This window comes from Aythya marila (assembly GCF_965140915.1).
Source record: "Aythya marila genome assembly, chromosome: 3".
Taxonomy (NCBI): Eukaryota; Metazoa; Chordata; class Aves; order Anseriformes; family Anatidae; genus Aythya; species Aythya marila.
In genome coordinates this window covers 55,242,315-55,269,126 of record NC_139044.1, presented here as the reverse complement: position 1 = coordinate 55,269,126, position 26,812 = coordinate 55,242,315, and the positions used below count along the sequence as shown (strand labels likewise).

The window sequence follows — 26,812 nt, the reverse complement described above, 5'->3', positions numbered from 1 at the left end:
GCAGTTCCTTCATCAATTCTGTTTACATTAGCAACTAATTTGTCATATTTCTGTGCTCTCCATAGCCAGAACATGCAAATTGCATTTGTAGATGAAGCACTTTGTATATTGACACAGTCACTCTTCAAATCAACTTGAAAATAATAAGTCAATTGCTTGCAACTGTGCATCTGAATCCAGATGTGCCTGAACAGTTGAATCCAGAGTGCCTGAACAAACTCACATTAAACAATGCAAATGTTAACACAACTGAGCGTGGAGTAATACATCGAGAAACAACTACACCCAGAAAGCAGAAGGCTGTATTCTTACAGGCAACGGCTCTAAAAAAGAAGCTGGGACACAGTGGCTGAACAACTCTGACCTCCTGATGCAATGCTACAAGAGCCATGCAATCTTTTAGTGTATCAGGCTTTTCTATACCAGAACAACAATTTTAAACCTCTGGTTTGAGCCACGTGATGTACACAGGAAGAATGCATAAAATTCCAGTATCTTCATTTTACAGATGAGTCACAAGATCAGAAAGATCACAGAAGGCAGCCTTTCATGGAAGAAAAAACTTCTTGCGTGAAGAAACAAACAGATAGAGCTTCTTAATCATGAGGGCAATTAACCATAGAACTTCCGCAGGGAGAAAATACCACGTACTACAGAGCTCTCTAATCTGGGAGAAAGGCATAATAGCCAAAAGCTGAAGCCAACTGCTCAGTATACAAATTAAATTCCTATTACCAATAAACTACAGGAACAGGCTACCAGATGAATGTCAGAAGCTGAAAAAGCAAGACCTACTGCTTTTCTAACATTTCTGTAATGAAAAAGCAGGAAAACAGAAACCCCTGACATACTAGCTTGAGAGAATTGATTAGTTTCCCCCACATTTGCATGACCTTGCCTGCATCCAGGTGCAGGCTCCCCTCCCTCCTATTGATGTTAGCAGTAGGAGAGTGCTAACATAAAATAGCAGTATAGCAATTTTACTATAATACACCATGGTACACAGGTTCTCCAAACTGTCTCATGAAGCATTTGAAGAATAATGCAGAGGGATCAGACAAATAAGAATAATGCACTGACAGAGATGAGACAAGCTGTTCACCTGAAGTTACTCCCTTCCAAATCTTATGAAGAAACGGCAAGTTTGATTGTATTACAGAGTCACTAAACTACTGAGCCTATAATCCCTGCATTTTCAAGCTTTTCCCTCCTCTAAAAATTCATCTTCCAAAACTACACAGATACATTAATTCTTTATTTCCCACAAAACAGATACCTTTGCTTTAACTTTTCCTCCCGTGACTTTGCCCGGAGGATGTCATAAGAGAGCGCTTACAAGTACCATTGGGATCTCCCCCCTACTCTACCACCTTTTATTTTAGACAGTCACAACAAGGCAAACTACAAATGATCATTGAAGAACAGTTAGAAACTTTTATTTAAAAGTTAGGGAGGACTTGTATTACTCTTGGCATTGCCTAGCTCAATACACAGAAGAAGAAACGAAATGCAATATAGTCAGTGAACTGTTACACGGGGCATTTCTGCATGACAGTCAACACACACTTTTCAAGAGATCTCACTTCATCTCAAAGTCCTGTGGTGCAAGTTACAGCTAAGAAAACTAATAACTGATTTTTAAGTGCTCTACAAACTAGGTGTGTTCCCAGCTGCTACAATGCCTAAAGCATTTACTCTCCAACACCTGAGACCTTTGCATGCTGCTGATAGAAAGAGCAGATTTCATTCTCCTATTGACCTATGGACTTTGACACGTTTAACTGTTCCTACGTGTAAGACATGCAGTACTGTGTAGACCATAACAAACAGCCTGTGTTTAAGATGATGTCTGCCCTTGGATACGTAACATGAAACTAAATACTTGCTGCTTGATAAATTGACACTGGACAGAACACTATGAATAAAGGAAAAAGGGAGAAAAGGAAAAGAAAACAGTCTTCCAGCAAAAACAGTCAGCCTCTTCAACAAACTAGAAATAATGCCTGAGATTACTTTATCTTTTTTTAATCAAAGAAACAAACCTTACCCAAATTCTGAACAAGATGCATACACATCACTGGTTGATGATGCACAGAACACCCAATTATAGTAGAAATTAAAAAGAAAAAAAAACAGAAAAGGAAAAGAAAGGAAAAGCATGGTTTCCTAAAAAGGTAAGCATATTAACAGAAGTTACCAAGAGTGATTTACACACAACTGGGGTACAGAGATTGAGGCAGTTACAGATTTAAATGGTTGCAGACAGGAAAAAAAATAAAATGCTCTATTTTTGTAAGTGGTAGAATGTTCCTTTTTCCAGCAGTGACAGTAGCTGAAGAGACATACACACCATTAATATTCAACAGAAATGTTCCCTAAGGAAAACACAATTATTTTAATTAGTACTTGTATGAGGGTTCACAAATATGGTACAGCACAATGGAGAAGTGCAAGCAGTTATGTCAACAGAACCTGCCATGCCCACTGTTGCCAAAAAAACTGGAGACGTACCTGATTACTGCTTTTTGCAGCCGAGTTGGTCTGAGCTGTATTTGAAGAGAGGGAATCAAAAAAGGCTTGGTCAGCTAATGAGTTACCACAACTAAGTCCATCTTTTGTACTGTCGGTTATAATCTGAAATGGAAAAAGTTGCAAGAGATTTTTTTATGCTTCCATTGATCCACAGAATCACAGAATTTCACAGAATCACAGAATCACAGAATTTTCTAGGTTGGAAGAGACCTCAAGGTCATCGAGTCCAACCTCTGACCTAACGCTAGCAGTCCCCACTAAACCATTTCCCTAAGCTCTACATCTAAACGTCTTTTGAAGACTTCCAGGGATGGTGACTCCACCACTTCCCTGGGCAGCCTGTTCCAGTGAATCCAATTACACAGAACCTTCTAACACTAGATGTTAAGATGGCAGCATATACCCTGAATTCAAATTCAATAGTAACTTTTACAAGAAGTTGACTGAAGAAAATCTAGAGGATTTATTTCCATGACAAGGAGAACTGGTTTGCATTATCATAGCATAACATATTTGTGGCAGTAGACACCTATCTATAAATTAACAAGGGATTAACAAGGTAGCTAACATTTCTGCTTGGAGACTGGGAACACAATCCCTGGATTTGGGGTCCCATATTCTGAGCCCCAGAAATGCATTTCCACTCTAGAGATTTATGAGCATGTGGCAAGTCAGCCACAGCAACACCAGTGTAATCTGTATTACTCATTGCACTTCTACATCTGCGTCTTCAGATGTAGATGATTTTGTGCCCAAAATCATGGGGCACAAAACCAGAAGCAAACTCAACATCGCTCATGTTCCGTATATCACTGATATTCGCTGTGGTTAACCTCCTGTTGCATTTCTTTGGAAACCACGAAGAAGCACAGTAGCTTTAGATGACATATTTGCACTGATCTTTGAAGTCAGCTACAGCTGCTTCAATAATATTCTATGTTCTGAGCTTTAACACTGGACTTTTCACATTTGAGCATTGAGTCTGATCAGCAAACCGAAGGATTGCTTCTTCAGTAGTTTTGCCTTCTTAGTGCATAGCGATGCAGTCACTTACCTCAACATAATCTGTTGGAACAAGTCCTCTCTCTCCTTGGCTGTTTTTTCCTTCTAACCAGCCTCCACCGACATCCTAAAAAAATAATAATATGGAAATACTTTTGCTAGATGGATTCCACAGCATGCTTTAAACTCAGAAGGGAGCACTGGCTTGCTATCAAATGCAGAATGCAACATTCAGTAGACAGGTCTGATTATATGACCATGAACAAGCTCGCTTAAATCTGCTGAATAAGCAGATACTCATTTAAACAGAATACAGGCAATGCTTGTTTCACATGGCAGTTGAGGACTTCAGGTTTAACGAACACGATGGAAAAAAAGTTTAATTTTGAGCACTCGATCATTTTTGCATTATGCACAGCCAATTCTGTGCACAGCCACCATCAAAACACAGCTATTAGACTGCTGTTCCCAAAGCATTCATTTTATTCAACAGATTATAAAGAAAGGAGACTCGGGGAATTAAGCTACTGGTAACATTTCTATAATCCGGACTTCACCCAAGGAAGGTGTGTGATGAGAGGCAGCTGTAACACAAGAACATTAAGGATAATCTCAAAGTTCAGATACACATGCCACAGAGGCATCAGTTTGGAAAAAGCTAACAGTTCATACCTCAGTGGTGCAACCTATTACTGACTTTTTTTTTTTTTTTATTTTAAAACACATTCTACATACACTAGAAAGCCTTTGCAGAACTTTGCAGTTAAGCAAAGTCATTTCCGAGACAATGTTATCTAGAATAAGCCAGTTCTGTTTAAAAAAAAAAAAATAATAAAATCCAGCTGTTTCTCAAACAGTTACATGTCAAGCTAATTCAAGTTACATGTCAAGCTGAGAATTGGAACTACATACACTAGACAGCAATTACTGAATTTCAGGTTCTTAATTTGCTTTTTAACTGATATATTTGTTTATGCAAATTTTTTTTTTTTTTTTTAACTTAGAAATTCTCTATAATTCTGCACATAACAAAAAGAAGTCTGCCTATGTATTTATGAGTTTAAATAGTAAGGACCAATCAGTTATTGAAATAACAAACTTTCAATTGCTTTTTCTTATATACCTAATAGATTACACTTATGAACACAAAGAACTAGATATCTCAGATTAAAAATTCAACTAGTTTGGTTAATCTACAGGAGTAACGACATCTTACGCCAGAAGTCACATTTGTACCACTGCACTTATTAGCATTCCAACAATGGATTTTCATGACTTATTCCATTGCTCTCTATGAACTTATTATATCGAAAAAGAATATCAAAAAAGTTCTAGAACCTTTGTGGCAATTTATGATGCAGTTCAATCATGGACAGCATGAAATAATTTTTTACTTGGTTTTAGGCATATTGTCTTATCACACAAACAGCTTTTTCAGGAAAAGCGAATTTAAAAGCTCTAAACTATTTATTGTGAAACGACATAAAACTCCTGAATTATTTAAAGTTACCTCTGCTACAGTACAGCATCCTACTCAAGAGGGTGCAGATTCCATTAAATATCTGCTTCAAATATTTAAAGTCAGTGGAATTAAAAAGTATCAGGGTAATACATGATTACGCTCTTTCAAAAATTTGTTTCGTCTGTACATTTCCTATGCAACCAGATAAACAAAATCTGGCATCCAGATGAGGGGATTTTGTTTGTTTCAAAAAGAAAGCCTATTCATTGAGCCATATCACTAAAGATTCAGAAGCACAGAAGGTTCAACTAACACTTCTGTTGTTCAATTGTAAGAACTATATAAAAAATATATATAATAAAAGCACGCTGACATTAATAAATCAAATAGCACTGCTCAAACATACTTTAAGAATAATTGAAATTTTCCTTGGTAGCATTACCTTAATATTTTCCCCACTCCTTCCCTGTACCTTGTGCACATTGGTTTAATTATGGAAGAATGCACAGATTTAGAAACACATATTTAGAAATTTTGTGACAAGTTCTTTAAAGAAACTTGGAATATTGAAGTCATTAATTAAAAAACGCAAAGCCTTGAAGGGAGTTGGCATGTCAGAATTATTTAAATTCAAGTGGCAAATGTGAAAGACTACACAAACAAAAAATGTGGAACACTAGGCACAAAAAAAAAAGACAACACTCAGATGTAAAGGGTATCACTATCATTAGCTCTTTCTGCTTTGGCACTCAGCTCTATTGAGCAGAATAAAAAAGCTGAGCAAAGAATTGCAAAGCATGTAGGCACAGGCTGAGAGGGCCCCTGACGTCCAGAATCCTGCTCATTGCATTTGTTTCCACAACACTGTTAGAAAATTCTTTGGTTTTAGTTTGTGTACTGCTTCTTCAGTGGAAGGTGGTCAGGGATTCACGGAGTCACCTAGCACATCTTTTCCTTCACCTGCTGAATTAGGTCAGGACAGTGCACTGAAGCCCTGTTTCCATGTCATTTTTCTTACCGGGTTGGTAATTATGATGATCTCCCCTTCACTGACAGTCAGCTCGTTGTTTCCAGGCTCAGCAGCAAAGTCATACATAACACGAGCCTAGAAGTGAAAAGAACACACCAGTGAGCCTTCCATGTTATTTAGATGATTGCACAGAAGACTCCTCGTTAAACAGCATTGTTAAATAGATGGGGAGGGGCTGGATGTACAAAGAGCAACTCAGCACAGTGGTAGCTAATATCTCTGAAATTAGAACTCCAAACTGAACACTAATGCAAACTTTACGAGACAAAAATCTCCTGCACAGCTCTTACAGATGACCACTTTTTTCCTGGAAGATTCACAATATCAAACTTGCTGTTCTCTGCCCTGTCCAAAATTGTCTGTACAGCCTTTTCCAAGGGGAAGAAGGAAAGGCATCTAACTTTAGCAAACAATCCAATTAATATTTTATCCTACGAGACACATTCCAACTCCAATTTGGGTAAAGGGGACTGTTTCATAGAGCAAGTAATTTGGACAGAGGAAATCAGAAGTGATTGCACATATGAGTAGTCACTGCTGCACACAAATAGTAATATGCACAGAGATGTTTTGAGATTCTCAGTAATCAGGAGGAACTGTGATTCTACGAAATGCACAAACAGAGCGGGCCTGTTACATACTGGCACAGGCAGGGGGGAGAAACACAAACAAAAAGAACAACTTAATTTTCAAGTATTTAGACACAAAAGTCTTTACTGTGTACTGACTCCGCAATTGCACAACATTAAAAAATGTTATTAGACAACATTGTCAATGTTTCTGTTTAAAAAACAGAGCTGCTTTATACACAGAGTTGTGGCATGGGGTAAGGTTATATTCCCAATTATCGTTTCATTGTCTTCTATTACATTACCTTCCAATCTAAAGTAGAGAAGGCTCTCGGGAATTAAAAGTGACTATTTTCTTACAAACTCTTCAAATTGACGCAGAGAATATCTGATAAAAATCACCCATAGTTCACTCTAGCATCTTAAAGGAAGATTCATATTAGATTAAGGGTTTCGTGCTGTCTTGTTTGGTCAGGTTTAAAGTTTATCTATGCTTCTCTTTCCTGGAAATAAAACTCACCACACTAACAGAACTTATAAATAGAAACCTTATAATTTATATCTCAAGTTGTCAGGGCAACCAGGTGCACCAGAAGTGATCAATACTTATTTTATGCCATTGCTGCCAATGCTGCATATCACAGAGCAGCAACCAGAAAGCTAGACGACTGGTCAGGAAGGCCAAGCTGGAAAAGTACAGGTGTTACCAGACGCTGCTAACAAACAGCTTTACTTGTGCAACTAAAGTAACAAGCTAGAAACCCAGTAACAAGAAAAAGACTTTAGTAGCTTGAAGTTTAAGAGGTAAGTCATTTCTAAAAACAAAGTTACAAAGATTTGTGGGTGTATACCAAGGCCTCTAAAACTGGTAGCGCAATCATGGTTTTGCAGGCCCCAAATCCACAGAACAGACCACAAGGAAAGAACCCCCCTCCCCACCAGCTCATATAGGATTATGAGCAGCAGAAAGCTTATTTCAGGAAAGACATCCATTTCCCTAGCACATCTGGGAAGAAGCAAGACTATGCCCTCACCTCCATCACCACGACATGTGGTTTAGTTACCTCAGCTCCTACACAAGCTGGATTTATTAATTTATTTTACCAGCACACTTTCTGAACTGCAGGAACAATTTAGGTAGGGCTGTAAGAAGCACCATTCACCAGCCCTCTCCCCTCAGCATTAAGTCGCAAAGGTGTTGAACATGTCATTTTTGCAGCAGGTTACCCATATATACCCCATTATACAACCTGAACACAGCTCGGGCATCTGGCCTGTGGGGCAAGCAGCCTTCTTCACATCCCTCAAGCAGTACAAGACAGTAGCAAGTTGAGGCGTCGTTCACAGAAACAGGAGTTCACCAGGACATGCCCAGATTTTTAGTCTTCAGGAGAAGTGGCTCAACACCCTACAGTAATGACCAGACTGAAAAGCTTGAATATTTGTGTCTAATAACTTAGACATCAGGTGCAAATATTTCATTCTCCAAGGAGATTAAGTTATTCAGAGAAATCTGGAAGTATTCAGCACACATGGAAGGAGAGACCATGAGAGAGGCATAGAATTTAATAAAACCCTTGTGCCACGTCTACCAATTCACCTGCTCCAGATTCCGATTTCAGAAGTTGTTAAAAGAGAAATAGCAAAAGGGAAGAAAGTACAAACTCAGTTTTTGCCTTCCTGCATTTTTACAAATTCAAGAAAGGATTCATAGCCATACAAAACTGGATTATTATAAAAATTATAATGGGTTGAGTTTATAAGTGACTCGCTCCATCTAACAAGTGCATTGTTAGCAGTGGAAAAAGCCCTTCCTCTGGCATTTCCTTGCAGTGAGGCAGCAGCCCCACACCTATCTGATTTTTTGACAATCAGTTCCAAAACATGAAAGAGGAAAATGGTGTGGTTTGGCAATAACCCATTTCCTACTTACTAGCCGCAGATATTGCATCCAAGCGGTATTTGTAGCTTAGAGTGGGGTTATTGCAAAATAGCATAAGTGTATGGGGAGAAGAAAGCATTTAACCAGAAAAAGATTTTAGCTCCTGGGTACCGCAATATATACATTGGATATCGTTTAGAGACATTTTGAATGCCGATAAAATGGGAACTGCTGAAACAACAAAGACAATCCCAAATAATACAGAAGGACCACTAATGTACAATCATAACTTTGTATTAAATTATTGCCAGCTTTTTAAAGTTACAGTAACAATGTCTAAGCATTATTAGCACTAATAGTGTCTAAACTACAAAGCTTCTTCCTATTGAAAAGCAGGACCTGGACTAGTCAAAGCACTGTCCCTCTGCAAGTGTGGAGTTGTATCCATTATTTACATCTGTCGGACTTGCACACCTTCTGCTCCTCCCACCCCCTTGCTTTCCAAGAGAAAAAAAATAACCACGACCACTTGCCAACTGATTTCTGCAAACAGACATAAGGCTAGGAAACTGCAGCTGGCAGCCTGTCAGGATGCTTAGCATCAATTACGGGGGAATTTGGCTCCAAGATACATTAAGATGAAATTCTAACAAAGGAGCGCGTTATCACTGCCCTATGTGAGTTTGAGATCTCCACAGGCATCCCAGTGAACCAGCACCTCGGAGGAGGAGTGGGAACAGTTGCTCCTATTTCTCCTAAGAGGAAGCTTTCTGCCTTTTCTAAGGTGCATCAGCAGTGAGAAGAGCTCAGGCAGAAGAGCGGCTTACCCCCAGGTCTGACAATCCTGATGCGCACAGGCACAGTCCACCAGCAGCACAAGTTTGAGAACAGCATCAAAACTGGAGCACGTCAGTGATACCCACCCAAAATTTGAACTAATCTTTGAAAACAGTTTCCCCACAGATAGGATTTCATTCTATTAGGAGGAGATCTTGTTATGCCAGTCATGGTTTTCAGCCACGTGTTAATGTTTAAGAAACTCACACCACAAGATGACATCTTCTCTAGGATAGCTGGCAGCAGCACACAGTGCAAAGAAAATATCCATAAAAGGCTCAAAGCATGAAATTCCTCTAATAAACGCATGCCTTCCTTTTAGCAGATAGCACATGATTCGGAGCTTCAGCCATTCGGTATTGCACTTCTCAAGGGACAGGGATTCATAAGTTCAGCCTGCTGGGTGCCACTTGTCTTAAAGCCTCACAGTAGCAATGGGAGCAATAGGTTTCAGTTTCATGCTTGCTCTCCAGTGTTGTGTCCTACTTTCTATGCTGCTGGTAGCAGCAGTTCCCAGATTCATAGAAAAATTCCCTATTTCTTTTCTGGAAAGTAACTGGGGCAGATATATCTTTTCAAAGAAATCTGCAACCCACTAGAGAAGCAGAAATCATGAATTGGGAAGCCCAGCAAAATGTCTTCAAAAAAGCATTGACTTTTTTTTTTTTTGAGCTAGGACTCTTCTTCTCAACTAAACTCCTTAAATTTTAAATAACCATGATAGTGGGCAGACTTGAAGCACAGAAGATCCAATAAACTGGCTCCTTCTCTTTCCTATGCTTCTTCATTTCCAATCCTTCTCTAGAATTTCTCGCATCAAACTTGCAAAAAGACGAAGACTACTCCTGATTCAGCAGCTGTAAGCAGTAACTCATTTATTCAGTTGCACAGAAAGATTAATATAAATCTCAGATTTAAGAATTGAGATCAGAGATAAAGCTTAACTAGATATTAGCATACAGAAAGCCTTTTTAATAAATATGTTGGCAAGTAGCAGATTAGTTTTATTACTAATTTAAGCAAAACGCTTTAAAAATCCCAAACCAGCTGAAAGTAAAAGGTATGTTTTCAGAATTGCTTTTCCCATCAATGCTGTTTCTAGAAAAAAAAAAAAGCTTCATGTCCAGGTGGAGGCTGGTGATGAGTAGTGTCCCTCAGGGGTCCATCTTGGGACTGGTGCTGTTTGATGTCTTCAGCAGTGACATGCACAATGGGATCGAGTGCACCCTCGGCAAGTCTGCAGATGACACCAAGCTGAGGGGTGCAGTCAGTACAGCAGAAGGAAGGGATGACATCCAAAGGGACCTGGACAAGCTTGAGAAATGGGCCCACGTGAACCTAATGAGGTTCAGCAGGTGAAGAATTAAAACAACTAGTGTCCGAAGAGCGCAGGAACAAGAAAAATGCTTTAGGAACATGAAGTAGGAGATGTCCCTTTTTCCCACCTCAGTGTACTTCCAACAGTGGCTATCGTTTAGCTGTATTTAACCTTCTCCCCCCTTTTCTTTCCCTAAAACCCAGGCTCACCCAAAAGCCCCCGAGTACTCCAGGACCGAGCAGTTTGTTACTGCAGCAACTGCAACACCTGGCGCCATGATTTAACAAAATTGCCTCTTCATGTTGGTCCATCCATCACAATTGTATCAGACTGCTGGGTTAAGTGGATATTTGGACAGCCTAAGCAGAAACCTCAAATGGCTCTGAAAGTGCTTATGCCTCTCAGCCTGGAAAGGTAGCTACTCTCTGTCTTGGCTACAGGAGAGAAAATAAAAGATTAGGATCATTTTAACATGTAAACTAATACAGAGACTGAGAAAATGCGTATTGCTTGTGTAATGTGAGGCATCGCTGTTCTTGTAGGTGTGCTCACCACTTACCCAGGCTGAAGAAACTAAACTACCTACTAAACTTCAAATTTGTTTCATACTATAATTTTATTAAAGAGCAACTAAAAGCTAAAATTCACTTGTTCAATAAAAAGCTCCCTTGAGCACTACAATTCTTTACTCACACAATTGGCTTTTTGCTTTCAACAACATCAGAATTAAAACAAACTCATCCAAAAAGTGAAACATCGTTTAGTGAAGAGCTCCACTTCTGGACCAGCAGGGATCACAGCCTTCTGCTATCGTTACCCTAAGTCCCCTCAGCTGCTGCAGGATCCTCCCATTACTCTGCAAATCCAGACTGAAAAGTGTTCTCTCGGCCTGCTGGCTCGCTTTCTTCTGAGCAATTTTTCAACTCTGAAATAGTCCAGTAGCCCGCAGCTAGTCATTTGGAGGTAACAACGCTGACTATAATCACATTAGGAGCAAATTAAACACAGATAAAAAGCAAAGAAACGAGGACTTGCATCATTTCATCCTGCTAATAAAACATGCTTACAGACAGAGGAGAGGGCAGGGAACTCTGCTTCGCCCTCAGAAGCTGCACGTGCCTCCAGGACTTCAGGCAGATACGTAATTAAATAATGGCACTGGATTAAAAGACCTACCTCGTAATCCAAGGGAAAGGTTAACAGAGCATAAAGAGGTTCCAAAAGGTACAAGGTGCAAAGTTTGAAGTGTTTATGATGTAAGGGACAGTACTGAAATACTTGATTCCCACCAAAACGCACCTGGCTTAAACCAACAACTCTTTAGGATTAGAATAAAGGCTCGATATGCATACCTTACAGCCACTTCTTGATGTTCTTCTGTGAGAAACAAATGACTAGGCAAGATTACAAGTGCTAGGAAGACTTGAAAAACATTTTCTTTAGTCATAAGGACAACAGCTTATTAACCTTCTTCAGCAACTCATGCCTTCCTTGCGTGAGGACAGACTGGCTCTTCAGACTTGAGGAAGAGGGAGCTCCTAAAGAAGGCTCTTTGCTTGCTGTATGAACCTCCCCAGGCACACCCACAGCTGATAACCCCTGGAAGCTCCTCGTGGCTCTTGGCACGGGTTCTTTCCGAGGAAAACTGATTATTTACATCCAAGGGCATTTCCCAATGAGAAAAACAAGGCAGGGAGACCACTTAACTCCTTGCAGTGAGCACCAGTTCTGTGAAAGGACCAAGCTGAAGTACAGGCAGCTTTGGCAGAGCTGAAATTTAGGGATGCCATGGCTGAGCTTGGAAGGCCAAGAGGGCGATGGACCTGAGGAACCCCTCCAAATACTCCCAGCAGCTCTCAGAGAGAGGGGAAGACAGGCATTCAGTTAAATGAGTCCTGCTTGCTTCTGGTTACATACCTCGCTCTTGATGTACAGACCCTGGACTTCTTTATGGCTGTTTACCCACGAGCAAACATCGGCACACCCGGCGCCAACACGACCAGGCTGCTGGCCAGCACGACAGGCAGTGCTCCCGCTGAGAGCTCAGGTGGATTCCTACACCTTGGGGATCCCACTGCTCAGCCCAAGCATCTGGGGCTAAAAGCTTCTGAGGCACTGTAAGGACTTAAAGGTATCAGACTAAAGATCTCCGAACAAGTGTTGGAATGTAAGACTTGAAGATTTTAAGATCTGCTGAAGGGAATTATAGCTCCTTTCCCTGCAGTTGGCAACACAGGTGGGTAGAAAACCACTGCCACAAGCAGCAACAATGCAAAACACAACGGGTTTTATTTGCACGCTCGTGACCAAGCTTCAGGATTTTCAAGCTTGTGGATCGCTTACAAGCAGCTCAGTAGTTTTAAAAGCAGCATTAAGATGGGGTACTTGCAAAAGAGCCACCATGCACTTTGAAGTTTTAACCACAAAATTCCTTTAAAAGGAGCTCTCAGTTACCTTTTGCAGTGCCCATACTGATGTACTGATGGGGCACTGGGGAACCAGACAGCAGGATCTGCACGCACCCGGGCAGCACAGATGCAAGGGAAACGCAAGTGCAGAAATACATGAATCACACCCATGTGATTTACAGATGTTTTCAAATACTGACTTAGGTACTCCTGTTCAGCACACCCGAGCCTTCTATTGGGTTAAGCACTTGAACAAGGACAAAAAAAAACACACTAGTTTAAAACATTAGTTACAAGCCAGTTATCAAGTAACAATGCATTGCAATACTTTAACCACGAGTGAGGAGCTCCAACTCTGTCAGAAGACATTTCTCAAAACCAATTCCGTGCCCTGTTCCACATGCCCACACTGCCTCGTCTTCTCCTTTCTGAATACAGACCTGTAACAGGTCCCCAACTAAACAACTGCCAATCTGAGAAGATTAATGCCATTTACACCAGCACGCTCAACCAGACTGAGTGCAGCACGGCTTTGTTTCACGGATGTTAGGCAGGATACATTTATCTCAAGGGTGATTACAATCTCTGCCCAGATTCAATCACTACCCTGTCTCTTGCAGCTGTTTGCTGACCCAAAGTTTAACTGTGTATTTCAGGAGCCTGCCATGGTGACTCCTGGTGTTAGTCTGAGACCGTGGAAGTCGGCATTAAACCATCGCCACCCCATCCCTGAAGAACAAAGCTAGGAAGAGGCAAAGGTTTTGAGGAGAAGCCTGCAGCATTCATGAGTAAATCTGTCACGTCCTGACCTACTCATGAAGACAGCCTGTTGTCACACAAGAGTGCTTTCTCTGTGAGGGGAGATTATAGAACTGTAATTATCCCAATAATTAGAGAGACACAAAGTTTCACCAAGGCAGGCTAATGAACTCCAAGCCTTTGCAGACTCACCACACTATTACAGGTCGTGCATCTCCATGCACCAGCTGCACAGGCCAACCTAGATGCGAATGAAGAACTTGCAGAGCACCCAACCTGCATGCTAAAATGATGCTACTCCAAATACAACTCGACCTCCAGGTAAATCACAGAATGGAACAGCCTTACAACTCCAAAAGGTCAGACACTGATAACACCAACTGGGAAACCAGTGTTCGGGAATATTCTAGCTGAAGACATCCGAGAAAAAAAATTAAAATGCAGCAAAGCAGATCCTCAGCGTGGAAGTTCTGCTAAATTAATTCAGTAACCAACATTAAACAAGACACTACATGTTGTGTGATCTCTTAGCCCTTCAAGAAGCAAAAAAAGGAAAAAATAAATAAAATCAGGTTTTATGGGTTCTAACATACCCCCAGCTTATGGCTATTTTAGGCTTTTCTGTTGACACTGCAGAAAAGCCCAGGAGTTACAAACCTGTCACCTTCAGCAGTAGCTCACGTGCGCAGAGCTCAGTCACCAGGCCCAGCTGGAGAACAGCCAGTGCTGAAAGCAGACATTGCTCACCTACTTCATTCCATTATCTAGGAATGGATTTGAAGTGGACACCCCAGAAACTCTGTGTCTGTCACTATAAAGGTTACTGGTAAAAGAAATGAAAAAAGGTCAGAAAAGAAAGCTTAAACTGCTCCTTCCTTACAAGTTTCTAGAAAACCTGGAAGCTTGACAGAAGGTGGCAGAGCTGTTGATAGAGCAGTTACAATTCCGCTCCTGTACACAAACTTCCAGAAATCTGGTCTAGGTATCTGCAGTGAGAAAGATGCTTCATTTCGTGTTCCATTTCCAGAAGACAAATACAGGGCTGTTAAGGGAGGAAGTGACAGTACTGCTAAAAGAATTGTGTCACTAAAAAAAAAAAAAAAAAGAAAAATGATGTTTAATCCAGCAGAAGAGACAAAACACGTAAGCTTAATTCTCAGATCCGATTCTGATCAAGCTCTGGGACAAAATGAATTGCCTCATCAGTCATGGCCCCAGCGCTGCAGAAAGGTCGATTGTGCAGGCTCTTCGTGGAATGCCAGAGCCGGCAGAGACAACAAATGTGATGGTCTCATCGCCTGCCTGTGTGACAAAGGGGAAAAACTCTCATACAGAAGAGAGAACCAGACATCCTAAGAGAATTTTTATAGCTTTTTTTTTTTTACTTGAAAATTAGCCATTTTTATCTATCAGCCAGGAAATCAAACATTTCGTTTGAGTTTAACTAGAACGAAGAGGCCAGGCTATTTTTGCTCTGAACATTGCGAACTGCAGTCTCTAAGTGCTGGGAAAAGGAGATCAAGTTCAAAACCTGCTGTGTATAAACAGAGATACCGCGCGAAAGCACAAAATACAAGCACAACAGTTCCTTCGCCAAGGAGGCGCAGATGGCAAGTCAGAGCAGAAGTCAGCAACCCAGAGATAAGTCGGGAGAAAACACCCATCACCAGGCTGCAAAAGTCCCACATTTTACAAGAGAGGGGCCTGAATGATTTCACCCGGGCAAGTCCCGTTGCAGAAACCCCAGGTCAGGCACCGCTGCCCGTCCCCACCAGCAGCTGTTTTGCTCAGACTCCCCTGGGACCTGCCCTAAGGTGCAGGGCCCAGCATCTCCCTGCGGCCCCCTCCTCCTTCCAGCCGCATTTTGCATACTGGAAAACCCTCCTGTAAAGCAGCTGCTTTTATTGGCAGGGGAAGCTCTGCCCTTTGCCTCCTTCTGAAGAGCTGCTCTGAAATACAGGAGGAAAATACAAGTTTCACTAACCAACTTAGCAAAACAAAACCTCTGCTCACAGAGGCACTGCTCTGACCTGCGAGGAGCACACACCCTCTTACGAGCAGTGGCCAGGACTGCTCGTGTGACCTTCACGCCACGCAAAGTCCTGAAGGTCCCCTCTTGGCCACCGAACAGCTGGAGCAGCCTGCACGAAGGCAACTCCCTACAAGAAAATTTGTGCCTCGTGCCCTTTTCCTCTTACTGTTTTGGAAAAAATAAGGCTCAGAGCTCCGATTCAATTTTCCAGTGAGCAGGATGCTGAGATCTTTCTCCTCAGTAGCACTTGAGCTTTGCTTGTTGAGTTACTACAAGAACGCCTCGCTATTTGAACTCTGTTACTTGGGAAGCTCCTTTTTCATCGCAAATTGCTGAGAAAGCTGGAATACATCTAAAGAAGGTAAAAGCATAAGCTTTGATTTTTGCCCCTTTCAGAAAAGTTGAAAGAGAAGTTAAATGACCTTCTAACTGCAAAACGTGCTTTGACATAGAAAATTCGCAGCTTTAAATGCAGAACACTGCAATGATTATTCACTTTAACGTTTAGATATCCGGGATTATTTAATCTGTTTTACTGCAGTGCTGGCTGAAACAAATCACTCCCACTATTTTACAGGCTCTGCTACCTGCTTTTGCAATCTTTTGCAAGCCTGCTTCCAACAGCCATGTTGCAATTGAGGGTAAATACAATATAGAACGGAAGTGATATCCTTAAAACAGCAAAATTCCCATATACATTCCCTTTGCCTCTCTGTAAACTTTGATTTTTGAAATTGGCCAGATACCCTAATCAAATAAGGAAGTTTTCATAGACAGAAGAATGTGCGGATGTTCTAATTTAAGCAGATTTTCAAAGACTTTAAAAACAAAGGTTTAAAAACAAAGAGATGACAGCTCCCAAAGAAAAACGTTGAAACAATGGAGTCAAATAAACTTTATCACCAAGCCCCAGTTAACTTTAAGGACTTATTGCTCAAACATTACTGGTACATGGAAAAATTTGACCAGCGTGAAAATCTGAATCACTGAGCATATAAACCAGATGAACCATGAAACACGATAGCATCTGATACCAGATTTCCTCCTCCTTCACTACTGTAATCATACTCCAAAGTGACGACCTCTGGTAATGAGCCTCTGATGACTCAATGCCCAGGTGCTTAAAATAACTTTGAAAAATTGAGTCAGAGGAATCATTACCCAAGCATAGCATCATACAGAGCCCCATCAACTCGCCAGCTTCCTAGACCAACAGCCGGCTGTCAAACAAGAAGCCTTGCACTAATAATTGCTGGGATGTAAAGTAACCCACTTATCACTGAACTTTTAAAAGATCAGAAGGCAAAAGAACAGAAAAATTGCATCTTAAAATGTCTTAGTGTCAGTTCTTGTGTGATTGACCTCATCCTAACACCTCACTATATCAACAGATCAGGTGTTTAAAGTAAATTTGCATTACCAAGCATTTTCACCCACTCTCATACTCTCATTGCCCCTAAAAAAAAAAATAAAATGAAATATTTTTATACCTATTTAATTATAGCTTAGCAGAAAAAAACAACAAAACCCACAACTTCTAATGTGAGTAAGACCATTAAACTGAAATGACTATTTAACCTAATCAGTTTTGTTCCGTCACAGCCCACACTTGTAAATACACAGAATGAAATTGCGGTTGATCAAGTCTTACTTTGCTGAATTTGAGCAGTGGAACATGCTGGCTAGGGTAGGAAGTGATCTGCGCAGTTTAAGTTCTTTCCAACTCACAGATAGCGTTAAGATTGATTAACTGAACATTTTCCCAAAATACAGTTTCCTAGGAGAGACTTACTGCTGTCAAAGTTACAACAACACAGAAGGCAGACTTGCACAGCACAAAGTTTGGGTATTTTGGAGCACTGGGCGCAGAGGGATATTTCACTTCCCAGCTGCAAATCAGAACAAAGAATTGTTTCTGCCTGATTCATAAAGTAAACAAACAGACAGCTTCACGACAGCACAAATGAAAATGTGAGGCTTCTTTTGGTGAGCCTCACATGAGTACAGGAATGGAAAAATTAAAGATAACCCTTCCTATTACTGAAGTCTAAAATACTGATATTTATTTCTATCTGAAATTCTCATATGTAAAGTGAGCTCCCCTCAAGACAATTAAAAGAACCATGCTAAATTCAAGTATACCTGGTTAATGACATTCACAAAAGCTATTCCAAGGTCAGTAGATGGACAAAAAGCCTTAAACAATAAAATATTATGTATTAAAAAAATGCTAAGCTACATCTTCTTTTAAGAACAGAATATCCCGCTTAATAGCTTTCACCTCAAGAGATTTCTTCCCACGAAAAAGGGCCCAGTCCTATAACCAGAACCAGACAAAACTGAGTTCCTGAAGTACAGACCACTGAACAGCCAAGAGCATCACGGTGGGATACAGGTGTATTGCTCCAGGTGAAATGGCAATCTTATGGAAGCAATGTCACCTGCTTCGACAGCACAACTCCTAGAAATTAGAGGTTATCAGCTCTTATTTCATCTCCAGCTTTGAGATTAAACCTCTTACTGCACATTAATTAGTGGCACAGGTTCCAGAAGAGCTGTCCTGACCACCAAAGTGCACTCACCTGCCAGCTTCCTTTGATACCTGTGCCCGCTCCTGAAACGCCAGCCTCTCAAAGGGCAAAACTTTGGCCTTATCAAGAAATGGACTTGCCTGCACTTTTAAACAAATGCCTCTAAAAATAGACCAAGGTAGGGAGCATGTTATTTAAAAGTCAGCAGAATGCTTCCTGAGATTTCTAGCTCTCCCTATGCAATGAATCTCAAAACCAAAAGAAAGGACGTGAGTAAGAGTTGGGACTTTGCTAATTCTGCTGGGGAAAGAGGAAAGTCCAGGGAAGGCAAGAAGGAAAACAGAAGCATTCAGAACGCAACTTCTCCAAGCAAATATCAGAGAAACACATTTACGGTATTGCATTTTCATTGTGACTGAGTTTTGAAAAAGGTTTCAGCTTCATTACATACTTTAAAGCTCAGAAACTTTTCACCTTTCAATTACACAGTTAAAAGTAAGGAATTTGTAAGCTCAGCTCCATTTCTGACAGAAGCATCCAAAATAACACATGCAACTTGATGCATCAGTTCTTAAGCATGGATATGAAATGGCCTACCTCTAAAGTCAGGTTCAGTTACATTACTGTAAAACTGTGGAAGTTAGGATCTCCTAAACAATCCCTTTTTTTCTTTAAACACGCTTCAGCTTTTAGAGCATGTGACCTTGTGAAAGACTTTAGGGAATCAGAAAGGCCACTGCCAAGTAAGTTACAGTAAAGCTCCAGCTGATGTAAGAACTGCCACGAGAAGCCTCAGATCCTCTGTTTCTTACTTTCCAGCTATACTTGCAGCCTTCGCCATGAAAATCTGCCCCGCTCCACACATACCTTACACCACCAAACCTTTTAATCAGCTCTGAGCAAACTTTTAGCTACTTTACTTGCTGGAACTGGATGAAACTGTCTCGCTGCTCTCCTTCAGGTAATCTTTTGCTGTTTTAGCAACTTATAACAGCTCGAGGACAGGCCTGACAAGTCACCTTGCTGGAGTCACCTCCTGCACAGAGAGCACGGGACTAGTGCAGGGAAGGAGAAGGAGCTGTGGGGACTGCTGGGTCAGCTCACAGCAGCAACAACCTCTACGGCCTTCAGAGGACGTGGGGCCTACGACCCTTCCTCGCACAGGGAAGGAGCGGGAGACAAGGAGATTAAATCACATCAGTGCTTCAGTTCCTAGAGTACATCAGACTGGAGCACTCTAGGAACTCAACTGACATGGTTTATCAAGGAGAGAGGCAAGAAAACTAGCTGGAGTTTACAAACAAGTTACGAAAGAAACCCCCAGTTTCTCCTTGCCCATCCCCAGAAACGCCAACACTGATAAGAGACTTTGTAAACCAAGCAGGCATAAATAAAAATGGATAAAACTGGAAACAGAAGCTAGACAGGTTTAGCTTCAAAACAAGCAGTGTCAACAGCAAGAGAGTTGATGGTTTAAAAAAAAAAAAAAAAAAAAAAAAAGGGCTGGACTTTACAGCACGGGAAGCATTCAAATTAAGACTAAATTCTCCCCCTCCTTCTTAGAAAGTATATTCTAGTTTAAACAGGAATTAATTCAGGAAGCACTAATAGCCTCTGCAGTCTGATTGTTGGTTATCCCTACAAGCTTTTATAGTTTTTAATGCTGGTAAAAGTTTCAGAAACTCAGACTCCAGGTGACTAGTTACAATTTAATGTTGTTAACATTTCCTTGTGCATTTCCAATAAGCTTTTTCTTTTAAATTCCAAAGATATTTTGGAAGGAGAGCAAGTAGAAGGTGGCAAGTTTGTTTACAATTTAAAAAGCAAAACTTAATTTCCAAGTGAAATGGTAACTTGTTACTTGGCAGAGTTTCTAAAGGCTATTCATTGAGCCAGTCACCCCCTTACACTGCTGCAAAAATGTATCCTTTATTATAGCTGACATTCCAATAAATTCAGCAAAGTAAAACCCACAGCAGCTGAGAGGGATCTAAGTCCTGGGTGAAGCCTGCAGAAAATAAAGCAAGCTTCTCTCCAGCAATGCTCTCAGTTACCAGTGTATCAACATTAAAAAAAATACCAAGTCTTGACTATCACTTCCCAATTTTAACACGCAAGCTCAAGTAAATTGCTGTAACTTGCAAAACGTGGAACGAAAAAGCCTCGCACCACCCGATTTCCATACAGCCCCAGTTCATAAGTAAGAAATGACACACCTTTTATTGCGAGGCCGTGAAGACCACAAGAATTTATTCCGTGAAAAGCAAAGCGAAAGCTTTCAAATATCAGGGCAAAACGGCTTCGTGTGATCCCGTGAGGATGCAGCACCTCAGAGCCAGGTGAAAGAACTGTGAGCCGTTTTAGCACCGTGTCTGCTCGCGGTGCTGTGTGTTATATATATATATATATATATATATATCAGGGTGCTGTGTGTTACATATATATATATTGCTGGGTGTTTTGGTGCTACCTGCTGTAGGTAGGTTAAGGGTGTTTACGTGTTATTCACGCTCACATCCCACAAGTCAGTGGATATTACCAATGATAAAACTCTAAGAATATCCTAAACAAACACATGAACGATATCTTAGAGCCTGTGTAAAACAAGAATTGCGCTGTATTAATACTTTTTAAAATTAACTGCGTGATTTTGAGCCCAGACCAGCTTCTGCACATCTGAAAGTTCACCAAAACACACCCAGCCATCTACTCAGACGGCCAGACACAGCATAAAGAGTGCGCTGTGTGGGACCCGAGTCCGTGCGGGCAGGGACCCGGCCGAACCCCCAAACCCCGCCGCACACCCAGGGCTCTTTCAGCAGCACCCCCGCAGCTCCCTCCCCGGCCCGGGCAGCGACCGAGCCGCGCAGCCCCTCCACGGGCCAGCCCCGCGGCCTACCCCAGGCCTCTCCCCGGACAGCGCCGCCCGGCCGCGGCCGCCACCCCCCGCCCGCCGCCCCTCACGGCCCCCCCTTCCCGCGCCGGGTCCCGCTCACCTTGGTGGCCATGGCCGCCGCTCCCCCGTCACCGCCGCGGCCCGCGGCTGCTCCCCTCGCCTCGCCTCCCCTCAGCCTCGCCCGGCGTGTCCGGCCCGCCCGCCGCTGGGCCGCGCAGGCGGCTCCTCCTCGGCGTCCCCCAGCAGCAGCAGCCGCCGCCGCCTGGGGGCCGCAGGGCGGCGGAGCAGCCGGCCCCGGCGCTGGGCGAGGCGGGGGCTGTGCCCGGCCTGGCCCCGCAGGGAGCCGCCCCGGCGCCGGGAGGGGAGGGGAGGGCTCCCGGGATGCCGCCCCCTCGGCCGGGGGAGGCAGGCTTTGGCCGTTTCTGTGGGATTTGGCCTCAAAGCCCGGTGGCGCTCCGGCCGTCAGGGGCCGCGGGAAGCTTCTGACCGTGGGGTCGTCGTGCCTCGGTGGCTTCTGAGTAAAAATGTCGAAGAATAAAAAATTTTTCAGAATCACAGAATTTCTAGGTTGGAAGAGACCTCAAGATCATCGAGTCCAACCTCTAACCTAACACTAACAGTCCCCACTAAACCATATCCCTAAGCTCTACATCTAAACGTCTTTTAAAGACCTCCAGGGATGGTGACTCCACCACTTCCCTGGGCAGCCCCTTCCAATGTCTAACAACCCTTTCAGTAAAGAAGTTCTTCCTAACATCCAACCTAAAACTCCCCTGGCGAAGCATCAGTGAGGACAGTGACTGTCCCTCTGCAGCTGTCACTGAGAGGTGCTTCACCCAGGACCCCCAGTGTGGCCGGGCCTTGGTGTGCAGCAGCTGCTGGCAGTGGAAAAGAGCATCAAGAGATCCATGGATAGGGAATTGAGAAGAATCCAGAGTGGTCGCCACTACTTTTCAAACTATTGAACCAATTAATTAACCGATTTCTTCTGTTCTTTTTCAGAATTCATTTAAATGCGTACAATGGTTCCAACCTTTTATTCCTTATGACAGCAGTATCTAAATTAAAACCTTTGCCTGTGGACCACAAAAGACCTTTTATGATGCAGCCTTTAATATAAGGTATGGCATTGAGGACCGGTTTTGCTGTGTGGTCCCTCCCAGCCTGATGTTTCATCCACTTTAGCATCTCTTCATGGGCAAACCTCTCTGGAGCCCTGCTTCCTTTTTACGCTTAGGGACCCTTCCACTTTCTTGCTAACAATCTTTTCAGCATTGCACATTGTGAAGTTGGTCCTGGTGGTGACCTGGTGAGGATTTTTGCAGGGCTCAGTACAAGTTCAGTGGAAATTACAGATTTATTTTGTCTCCAGCATTTTTAGGGCCAGAAAAAAAGAAGCTTCTGGGTAAAAGAGCAGAATTTACTGCTTATGTCTGCTTGGAGGGAGGCCTTCTTCATAGTATGAGCTGTTGGGACAGAGATCCTAGACAGGAGTGACATCTAAATTTGCCACAGAGTTTAAAGGAAGCATAGCTATCTCCATAGTGCTAGCAAGGAAAGAAGAGACCAAGAAATGGGCCAAACCTGATATGGAGAAGGGTCACAGGCATAAGGTGTGGCAGCAGGCTGCAGGTCCAAGAAGGACCGGTATGTAGTTAAGGGAACCTTGAATCCTATAAAATGATGGAGGTGTGAAATCAAGAGGCCCGACATCTTCCTTCTTATTTAGGGTTCCCCAACTGATACAGGTGTGTGAGGCACCCTCTATCCATTTACCAGATGCTATGTTTTGGTATGTGATTTATAAAAAACGTGTGGCTTTTGCACCTTTTGGGGCCTGTGTCATTCTTCACCTGTGGTCGGGATAACTGCCAGAAAAGCTTGGTTGACGGCCGCTAACCAGTGTGTTTTAACAGAGCACTGCTTGCCTTTCTGGGGAATAAAGAACAAAGCCATGATTTATTCAGTCTCTCTATGTGCCTGAAATCTCCAGTTTACAGTTTTCCACTGTGAATTGCTCATAAAAATAATTCTTGCTTGACAAGTTTGAAGTTCAGGGTGAAAGAATGCTCTGAGAATATTATTTTGATGTTTTCTTTCCTGCACTGTTTGCAATTAATTGCCCTTAATTCTTGCATTAACAAAGACATTCTTAGGAATCATTTTGGATTGCGAATAAATGCATCTCTTCCTAGCTGCAAATTTTATTATTGCTTAATGGAACGGGCCAAATAACAATGAAATGCCAACAATGGTCACTTAGTATTTCCAAAACTTTCTAAATTTGCTAATTTTCTGCTACCAGGCTGAGTCCTAGGTAACTAAGGCTAGATGTTTGCTTAGCTCTGGACATACAAGAAACCTTGGTGACTTCAGCTGGGTTGCTCAGATGCGTAAGCATTTTTGTAGGCTGGAAACAGAGCGCTCTGCATGGAGCTTATCAGCTTGCAAACACAGTTGGCTCATTATGCACTTTGCAGTAAAGCCCTAAAGTACGCTTTAATAGTTAAATATCTGCACCTCAGAAAAAAATACATCAACAACACAAGAAGATCCTTTACCAAGAGCCTAATTTACTTATTTATTTGTTACTATTCCCTCTATAATTTTCTACTAAGTCTGTATTTTTGTGGTTAACTTGTCTGCAGCAATTTCCAGGAACAACTGCTGCTGCAGAGTTCAGTGGAAGTGATCTGCTGCAGACCCTAATGAAGTAAAAAGCTCCTACCAACAGTGGTATGCAAATTTCTTTAATTAAAGATGGACTCTGGGAAAGGATACAGAGAATGTTTGCCAAACACTGTTCTCTGCTGGACAAGGCCTGCCCGTAGCCTCAAGAACACTGCAAGTCAGTGTCCTCATAGCTGCTGACTTATGCAAGCTTGGTAGGGAATGATAAAGAGAAAAAATAGTGTTATTCTGATAAACTTCAAGCTGAAACCATCTGGAGAAAGAACTATGGTCTGTGTGTCTCTGATCTACTGGCCTCAAGGGTGCCGTGAGGTAGTGCACCTTAGATTTCTCCCTGCTGCAGGCTGTGCCCTTACAATCACCCGGACAATGCATTGAGTATGACCCCCAGGAGGACAGGTGACACTGACAAATTCACACTCTTCAGTGTTCATTTTATGGAACAATTTAATTATCTTTGGATGAATAAGTGGCATCAACTTTGCAAATGGAGCAGGGTGTCAAACACACATACTGTCAAAGTCTTTGCAAGAAACACATGAGACTATATTGTTCCAGCCCTTCATTTTCAAAGGTGCTTCATGAAGTGAGAAGTGATTTTTCTTCTTTCCTGGTTGAGAGGCTATCAATGGGATGTGGACAATAAAATCAGTTCCACACTATGTGCTGTTCACTCAAGAATGAAAACCAGTTCTAACTATGTTGATTGGGAAAACCTAACAGTGACTAGGGATTAATTAAAAAAGACTTCAAACTTTTTGCACTCCTTCTTAATTGTGGTGTTTACCTTAATCACCTGATACATCTCTTGTTTGTTTTTGTTTTAAAAAGGGGTACAGATTTCAAATCCCCAAAGCCTTGAAATGAACTCTTTAGACAATGACTTAATTTATAAATCAGAAATAACAGTGGGATATTTTTCATCTCCAGAAGCCACGCGCACTTTTTCACCTACCTGACCCAGGAGGTTCTTCGAGCATCCTTGTGTTTCCTCTCAGTTGACCAGAGTTTCTGTTTCGGAGTTGGGTTAACACTATTTCCTTGGTATTTCTGAGAAGTTTGCCAGAGAGCAATATGGATCAAATACTGCTTCCTCCTATCTCCCCTCTCCTCCCCTCCCCGAAACTGGACAGAAATATACATGAAACCTAATCGTAGCTGGTGAACCCTGTGTGCATTGATCTGTACAATGTGGCATCCTCTGCACATTTTATATGAAAAAATATATCTAATGAAACAATTGAAGGAAAGATATGATCATTTTCATTTGTTTTCTGTTGTGAGTCTTTGGCCAGAAAGGCTCCAAACTCTCGAATCATATAGTATATCTGCACCAAAGCACTACTGCCTCTCAGCCAGAATTCTGTGCCCATTTGAAACAACGCTCCAGAAATTGCAGACACACTTTTAAATCATACTCTGCAGCTGATGCTGAAAAATCACTATCAAACCAGCAAGCCAGCCAATCTTGAAATACCATAGGATGTTAGGTTAAGAATTCCCCAGCTCATAAATGCTGCTTTAGATGAATTCACCCAGAATCGTATCCAAATTCCTCTGAGTTTTTCAGTCTCAAAATTTTCTCTGAATAAGCAGTTCTGAAAAAAAATAATGTGTTTTGTGCATTTGCTTTGGACTTTAAGGTTTTGTATCCTTAGAGCTGGCAATTGAGCACCATTATTATTTGAACTCTGGCATGCTATGTGGTCATTTTTGTATTATGTTTAGATTTGACATAGTTATATTTTTAATAAATTCACAGCCAGGACTGGTTTTGTATTGTGTATGAATATACTATTTTCTTTACGCTGGAGGGAAAACACTAAGCTATGCTAGGCTAAAATCCTGTGCTCTGAGGGTGGTTTTTTTTTTTTTTTTTTAAACACATTTTTGTGAAAACCAACAGTTTTAAATCATGCTGGACTTCCTGGACTCAATTTTCCCTTTCAAAAACCCATTGTAAAAACTGCTGACTATTGAAGATGTGAAAAAGTTACACTGAAAACACTGAAAAATAAAAAAAGGGGGGGTGTTCCAGAGATAAAATGCTGTTGCAATATGCTTTTGGACACTGTCAATTGCTTGATTTTTTTTGTTCTTGGAGGGTGGAGAAGCTGCTCACAAAGGTCATGGTCTTTATGGGTGACAATGACTGCAACGGTTTTGCATTTGCTTGGTCATGACAATCTACTCCTTTAGATAACAGTGTGCAAAACATTTTTTTTTCTCTTTTTCTTTTTTTTTGTAAACTTAGTAAATTTTTTTACAGCTCTATTACTCTTTTTCTGCCCTTATAGCAGAATAATCAGTGATATATATATATATATTTAGCAGTATAAGCTTTGAAAAAAATATTAAAAAGTCATGGTTTCTTCTGCAAGCCAGAACAGATGAAGTAACCTGAAACATCTAACACTAATATCAATCTTACTTTCTGCACTCCTTTATGGCCTGCACACTGATTGTTAGTATATTACGTATATATACATGTGCACATATCACACACTTCATTTGGTCTGCATTTGGATTTTTTGTTAATATTTTGTATTCATTTGGGTCTCAACGCAATGACTGGCGAGTTCAATAGGTTTTGGACTCAGCTTTTCAAAAAACTTGAATACAGCTTGGTAAAGAGAATATTCAAAGTGTACAAACACATTGTTTCCTATTTGCTGTTTGCTAGCTTTATGAAAAGTGAGGAACCAGCAGGGCTACCGCTCTTTACCAGTACAGACTCCCTCTATCAGAAATGCTGACTGCCTGCGGCCTATTTCCGTATTTTTCCTGTCATGTTGGAAAGTCTGTGGAACATCAGAGACCTGCAGCTCAACTAGCAAAGTGATAGGAGAGGACCATGTTCTGT

General features: G+C 41.7%; 1 protein-coding gene across 2 annotated transcripts in view; it reads right to left on the bottom strand.

Annotated features, from left to right (window-relative positions):
* Nucleotides 1-21,600, bottom strand: part of SNX9 (sorting nexin 9) — a 58,517-nt gene extending 36,917 nt beyond the window's left edge. For both annotated transcript variants that reach the window (XM_082757529.1, XM_082757530.1), the window contains exons 1-4: nucleotides 21,359-21,600; nucleotides 6,015-6,101; nucleotides 3,587-3,661; nucleotides 2,512-2,634 (exon numbers count right to left, since the gene is read on the bottom strand). In XM_082757529.1, coding sequence (XP_082613655.1) covers nucleotides 2,512-2,634; nucleotides 3,587-3,661; nucleotides 6,015-6,101; nucleotides 21,359-21,370 — 297 coding nt within the window. In that variant the 5' untranslated portion in view covers nucleotides 21,371-21,600. The remainder of the gene's footprint in view (nucleotides 1-2,511; nucleotides 2,635-3,586; nucleotides 3,662-6,014; nucleotides 6,102-21,358) is intronic.
* Nucleotides 21,601-26,812: the final 5,212 nt, after the last annotated feature.